At 35.7% G+C, this 6,974-nt stretch overlaps 1 protein-coding gene across 1 annotated transcript; it reads left to right on the top strand.

Annotated features, from left to right (window-relative positions):
• Window positions 1-2,778: 2,778 nt before the first annotated feature.
• LOC120069349 (uncharacterized) lies at window positions 2,779-6,103 on the top strand. The gene is made up of 4 exons (XM_039021095.2): window positions 2,779-3,019; window positions 5,038-5,142; window positions 5,233-5,357; window positions 5,471-6,103. Exons 2-4 carry the CDS (start codon window positions 5,058-5,060, stop codon window positions 5,705-5,707), a joined length of 447 nt encoding a protein of 148 aa, XP_038877023.1. The 5' UTR covers window positions 2,779-3,019; window positions 5,038-5,057; the 3' UTR covers window positions 5,708-6,103.
• Window positions 6,104-6,974: the final 871 nt, after the last annotated feature.

Below are 6,974 nucleotides of genomic sequence, written 5' to 3'. Positions count from 1 at the left end.
CTTTGAGGGCGGTCCTTTGATTAGTATGGGTTAGAGTGGCCAGATTGCAAATTCAACATGCCTATCTTTTTAGGGACTTTTCTAGTCTGGGAGCTGGGAGCTCAATCCACAAGATGGAATTCACTTCTTTCCCGAAGTAGGGATAAGTAGAGATATTGCTCCCTTAAGGGCTGATTTCGGGGCTTGAACATAAAGGTTGATTTCTCTTTGGAAGAGAGGACTCAGGCATAGTAGAACTATGACTTATGTTCATTAGAGGGATCAGTGGTACTTAAGAAGTTAAATGTAACTATAGAGGCATAACGGTTATTGGCCCAGCTGTACTTACGAGTGATCTGTGAACGGTTGTCGCACTGCTGATTGGTTAAGATGGACACATAATATATCTGTGGTAAGGAAAGTTTAGCTGTCGATCTTTAGTGGAGTGTCGGACAGTTAATGGATGGTGGATCCCGTGATTAAAGAGTTTAGTTAGTTATTCACGTACCATTGGAGCTTCGAGCTACAGGTCCATAAGATCCCCTTGGTAGCTCAATGGATTCAGTTGAGGATCAGTTCTTAGTGTTGATTTGAAATGTTCAAATTGACAAGAGTTAATTCGATTATATATGATATGATCGGTGTGATGTATGAGATACATTTAGTAGAGGATTAATGTAAGTGAGATTTACATTAAGTGTCATGGAATAGAAAAAGAACTATGGTTTATATGTTTCATGAGATGAAATATTAAAACTATAGTTTATAAATATAGTATGATAAGTTGGTTATCAATTATATTTATAATAATATTAATTATTGGATAATTAAATCTTTTTCTCTAATAACCAATTGAATAGGATGTTATTGGTGGTTTCATGGTAACCGTGAGATAAAAGGAAAATTGTTTTCCTAATTTGAGAAAGTTTTTTTTGTCAAAAATTGTTTTGGAGATTTTTCTCAAAAGGAATATCACGGAACAGAAGTTGTCAAGTAAACACAGATTTACTAAGCGATAGCTTTAGCAGGCTAGACGATCGTGTAGTGTTTTGTAAGCGACAGACACGGAACTAAGCAATGAGCTAAACGCTTAGCTTTTGTTAGACGATCGCTTAACTTTTGCTAAACGATTAGGCATCGACCTATACAATAGGTTTCAGCCATCTCCCACTTGCTCAATTGTTTAACGATTGTTGAATCCTCCTTCTTCTACCTCAAACCAAGTCCAAACAGAGCCCACCCTCTGGATTCTCACATTGAGAATACCAAAGTAACCTTTTTGGTGGTGTCATACTCAACTTAACACCGTCGAGGTTCTGTGGAGGTTGTTCGTGCTGTTGGAGTGTTTGTGATCGAGGCGATCGCTGAGTTCGAGTGCGCGGTATTCGTGTTGTGTAGCGGTCGTGTTGTTTGAGTGGTCGAGATTGCTGTGTTCGAGCGTTCGTGAGCAAGAAGTGTGGAGACAAATCTACAAATGTGTGTAGAGATTTTTCTCCTTGTTCATTTGTAGTGATCGTGCTGTAATTTCTGTATTGAATGCATAATCATTTTGTTTTTGTGTATGATTGTAATGTGTAAGTTCATACATGATTGTAACTTTGAATGATCTATTTCGATGCTAATGGAAATTCTCGTGTTCGATTTCCTTCAATGATATAACATATGGTTAATTATTTACATATATAATAAAGTTGGTTATTGTATACGTTTTCTAAAATTCAAATTATGTTTTTAATTTATTTTTTGAATTGTAAATAATTTGAGAGGGAGAGTTAGGTTTTACAACTCCCTCCTCTCTCCTTCAATCTCTCATAAAAACATGGGTAGGTTTTAATAGAGAGAGTTTTTTATTGTCTTCTCTCTGGATTTTCCCTCACGTTATGCTCTCTATGAATTCTCTCATCAAATCTCTTCTCCCTTTTCCCAATATTAATCTCTCTGAAGCCCACAAACTCTCAGTCGCTTCTCATCCTAGAGAATAGCGAGGAAGGCCTCATGGTGGTGCCCATTAGTTCTTTCTCCTTTGTGGCGTTCGTGGTGGTGTGATTGGGGAAGGTAACTGTTAGTAAGATCGAGAGAGGAAATCCAGAAGATGTAAATCTTCAAGGGTAAGTTCTTCAATCTACTGTATTTCATCTAGTTTTCACAGTGAATAACATACTTAATTGAATTGGTTTAATCCATGTTTCTGTCCTCTTTTTATATTTTGTAAAATGTAAATTGAGACTCATTACATTCATGTGCTTCCACTATGGGTATTCAAAATCCTTCACGATCTGCTCGCGCCCACACCAAATCTGCTCGCCCTGCGCCATCGATTTGTCCCACAACATTTGTCTTTCGTCACCAACTTCTTGCAACTCACGCTGCCGGGAAGGAGAAAAAGAGAGGGAGGAGGAAGAAAGGGAAGAGGGAAGGAGAAAAAAAATGAGATTCCAATGTTTTTTTTTTCTTTTTTAAAAGAACCATCAATAGGCACGAAGCCCTAGAGTTGTGTACGGGGAAGATAGAATCAAAACTCTAGGTTGTTTTTTTTTAATTTTTTGTTTTATAAAAAACACGGGTGAGGCGTTAATGGTAAATACATACCAACATTAGTGAAAATTTGTATTCTTTTGGTTTATTTTTGAAATAAATTAAGTGTTGAATAATAGTGTTAATATAGGTATACAATTAAGACTATATATATACATGTAGAAACCCCAAATTTCTAAATGAAATTATATGCTAGCGGACCCCATTTTCCTTGGGCTGCATAATTTCTACCCCTTAATTCGTGCTCAGCCCACAGTCCAGCCCAGCCCAGTTTAGAAGCCCACCTGCCACCTACTTTTAAACTTCTTTTTAAATAAAAGAAACATAAATTACAATTAAAAATTAAAAAACCCTAGCAATCGCCGTTCTTCATCTTCTGATCTGCGATTGACGAACGGCCACCACCACCGTCCTCCTTCGTTTGGCGCTTCACGAACGGCCACCACTCCCCCGCGGCGACTGACAAACAACAACAACAACTCTAGCTTCGCCGCCACCGTTCGAGGTTTGTCTTTTTTTTTTTTTTTTTTTTTTTCCTTCCCTCTTTCCAAATTTCCATAACTTATTAGTTTCAACTTTTATATTCAAGTTGAAGTTAAATTTAAGTTAGATTTAGAAATATGGAACTAGCAATATAACAATCAGCGCAGAGTTTTTTACTTCCAAAATTATTAGGTAATGTTTATTTCCAGTGTTTGTGTTGTATATTGTTCCAGTGTCAATGAATTTGCATTTCTATCCTCAACGTATTCATATCTTACAAATTATTGTTTCAATGTTATTGTATCCATCCCCCGTATCTGTGTCAATGCTGGTTAGTTTTCAAGTCAAGATAACATTTCTTAAAATAAATATCTTCACCTTCTTAGGAATCATTCATCTAAATGATCGTTTAGGAGAATTTAGGTCACAAGGCACAAAGACGAGTTTCTCACCCTGTATCCTTCTATGAATCATGAGATTCCCCATGAGAGATGAGCCTGCATAGATAATTGGCTACCATGATTAAGGGAGAAAAAAAAACCATCTTGATTAAGGCCTCTGGAGACCATGATTTTTAGTTTTTCTAATAATGATAGGGAAAGTTTCTCCATTTCTTACGAAAACCTGTTACATTTAGATTAGAATCTGGGAAGACCCTGTTGACTTTCTCAAGAGACTTCTTGTGGTCAAGTTTAATTATTCCTTCCATTTTCTTCAATTTCTTACCAAAACCTGTTACATTTAGATTTGGTATCTGCTTTCTTGGGAATAGTGTGAACTTAAGTCGCATTGAGGCTAGCATAAAAGATCTATTTTTCAAAGAAGTAGTTGAACTCAGTCGTAAGGTTGTTTTTAATGATGTTGCATGAGTTTTTTAAAACTTCGACTGTGCAGAAAACTTATTTGCCCTTTAAGTGGTGACTGCTTGCTGTATTTTCTGCTCAGTGTAGAGCTCTTTTTTTTCTTGTGTGAGATCCAATGCATATTCTTGAAAGGAAGCAAGAAATCCCAATTTAGCGTCGAGCTGATTATGAAACTCTACTAATTCAGTCTGCATTTCCACTGTCATGGAATCACCAAGGCACCATTTTGAAAAAAAAAAAAAATAGTTATCAAATACGGCCTAAGTAATTTTGATTTTTGAAATTCTCCATTTTTGTTGGTACTTAATAATTTATATGAATTGGTATGCACTCTTGTGGGATTGACTTAAGCATTTGAATGGAGAAATCTTTTTGACACATCCATATTGGTTTGCAATATCCTTTTTTTATTGTTTGGTTGTGGGGGGTGGTTAAAAATGACGATTTTCATTGAGAAAAAATGTAAGGATATAAAAAAAACCAAGCCCACGAAAGATAGAAGAATCCCACTAAGGAAGGTATACCAACTAAACCAAATCGAACCTATAGAATAATTACAAAAAGTCTTCAAACTAAAGCCTAAAGAGAGACATGATATACAACAAGGGACCGACCATACATCAAAGAGTCTATCTCTAACCCCTGAAACATCCCCACCCCTCGCGAAGGACCCAAAGAAAGCACACACCTTGGCCAGCCATGAAAAAATGCCCCTCTTGAAAAGGCAGATGGAGGAGGAACTTCCCGATCATATCACTAGTAACCCTATGACGAGCATGCAAAAAACCAAACATTTAGAAGAAATAATCTCACACTGCCCTTGCAAACTTACAATGTCAGAGAATATGATCCAAGTCTTCCTCCACTTTCTAACAAAAGATACAACAAAGTGGACCAACAAGCGAAGGCAAACTTCCTCACAACGATCCATAGTGGATTAAACGATGCAATGTTAACTATGAAGGATTAAACGAAGCAATCTTTTGAAAAACTACTTGCATGTTCATCGTGAAGTGTTTTGTAAGATGTAAATAGTAGGCCTATTATTAGAATATGCTGATTTGAGCTTGTTGAACCAGATTATGTTATGGTGGTTTTATATTGAAATTTGTTCATTTGATCTTGTTGAACAAAACTATGTTTTACATTTCCGAAGTGTCTTGTGACATATTTCCAGGATAAACTACGTATACAATCATGCTTAATATTGCGACCACGTTTTGCAAGCGGCTGAATGTCAAGGATTTGGTGACCACTGTTCCTGTATATAGCAGTTTTAGTGGTAAGATTGTTCATCTAGAGCAAGTTGTGCTTGTCATGTTACTTTGACTGCATATTTGATGATTACAATGTTTGTTGGATTGAATCTCAGATGGAGCTGCTACTGGATTAAGCTTATTATTCAGACGTTGGGCTACCAAAAAGACAGCTGGGTCGACTAAAAATGGACGAGACTCGAAACCCAAGAATCTTGGTGTAAAGAAATTTGGTGGGGAGGTGAGTGGCAAGAAAACAAACGACATTGCCATAAACTAGAACTAAAATTTGTATTGATTGAAACTGTTTTGTTGTGAACTTATTTCACGGAGAGATGTTCCTTCTGGATACAGAGAGTTACTCCTGGTAACATTATCGTTCGTCAACGGGGCACTCGGTTTCATCCTGGAGATTATGTTGGAATGGGGAAGGATCACACTCTTTTTGCCCTGAAAGAAGGCTGTGTCAATTTCGAAAAGCACAAGCTGAGTGGACGTAAGTGGGTGCATGTTATACCGAAGGAAGGGCACGTTCTTCATCCTATTTATGCAACTACTTCTACTTCCCCAGAATTGAAGACAACAACATGATTTTTGAGACCGTTGATGAACATGATCATGAATGGTATAAATTTTCCTGTAGTTTTTCACGGTCCACAACAAATTCGGACTAAAATCGATCACCTCGGGAGGGGGAGTAAGCAGTCTCGTTGAGGGGCATGTTTTTAATGTTTCTAATTTCCTTTTCTTGGAAAGCCTATCGTATTTCACTTTGGCTATTCTGCAGACGATGATGTCCGCTCCTAGCTTGTTGCAATTCACAAAAGAGAAATTTCCTTTGTAATTAAATTGCATCCTTTAAGTAAGTCGAGGTGCACTGGAGTACTTCGAGTGAATTTGAGGTCCTCTTTAAACCTCCTCCCCTACCTGAAAATTGTTTGAGGGATATTTTCTTAATTGACATTTCAGTATGTATTTGCCTGAGAATGTGTATCATCTCTGGACTGTTGGTTGGCGTTTCAGGAGAAGTGATGCGAAGAAAAAAAAAAGTAATATTATTAAATTGAAAAAGATAAATACATATAGCTAGTTTAGGCAAGTAATTAGCTTGTAATTATCTCATTCTTTACTTCTGTTGTAATTGTATTTCGGGGCAATAATTAGGTGCAGTCGTTAAATTTCTAATTTTATGAATGACAAACTTCAAATAAATAGAAAGATAATAGGTATAGGAATTTATAGTTCAAATATCTCTCATCTCAAAATAGTTTATAACTTACGTAACACCCATAGGAGTTCATATGTTTTGTAATTAGGGTACAGAGTCGAGTTTTTATGTTTGGAGTATATGTGTAGTTTTTTTGAATTCTAAATAATTTACTTTATGATGATTATTTTTGTTTTGAAATCTTTTTATTCAATACTTATATCTATGTTGAATAAAATATGGATTACAATTTTTGTTCTTTTAATTTTTAATTTTTTTTAATGTTTTTGGCAATGAACAACAATTAACCCACTATATTTCTTACAATAATATAGTTAAATAAAATAGAAACCAAACAAAAGTCGAAACCTTTGATTTGTAATTTTTTTCCATGAATCATCTTCTTGTTCTTTCTATTGTTGTTTTATATTTTTACTTTGTCATAATTTTTTTTAGTTGAATCTCTCCTATCGTGGAATGCCATTACATTTCTTCAACAATTTTACTTTCAATTTCTCCAAATTTGGAGGATAATCAGTGAATAAATCTCCCTTTTTCACTATTTCTTGTCAGAAAGTGCTCTAGGAATTTTTTTTTTTCATTTTATGGTTTTTTGTTCTGTTACATGCTATTCAATCTAATACATACTTT

The sequence above is a fragment of the Benincasa hispida genome, chromosome 6, assembly GCF_027475165.1.
Source record: "Benincasa hispida cultivar pf3 chromosome 6, pf3_genome.v1.1, whole genome shotgun sequence".
NCBI lineage: Eukaryota > Viridiplantae > Streptophyta > Magnoliopsida > Cucurbitales > Cucurbitaceae > Benincasa > Benincasa hispida.
The sequence above is the reverse complement of the archived record's forward strand: the minus strand, read 5'-3'. Positions and strand labels throughout refer to the sequence as shown.

Bases quoted from the DNA above. Each gene is read 5' to 3' on its own strand.
- LOC120069349 (XM_039021095.2), top strand. From the start codon at position 5,058: ATGCTTAATATTGCGACCACGTTTTGCAAGCGGCTGAATGTCAAGGAT. The intron at 5,143-5,232 runs GTAAGATTGTTC...ATTGAATCTCAG, and splicing joins TGTATATAGCAGTTTTAGTG to ATGGAGCTGCTACTGGATTA. The intron at 5,358-5,470 runs GTGAGTGGCAAG...TTCTGGATACAG, and splicing joins TAAAGAAATTTGGTGGGGAG to AGAGTTACTCCTGGTAACAT.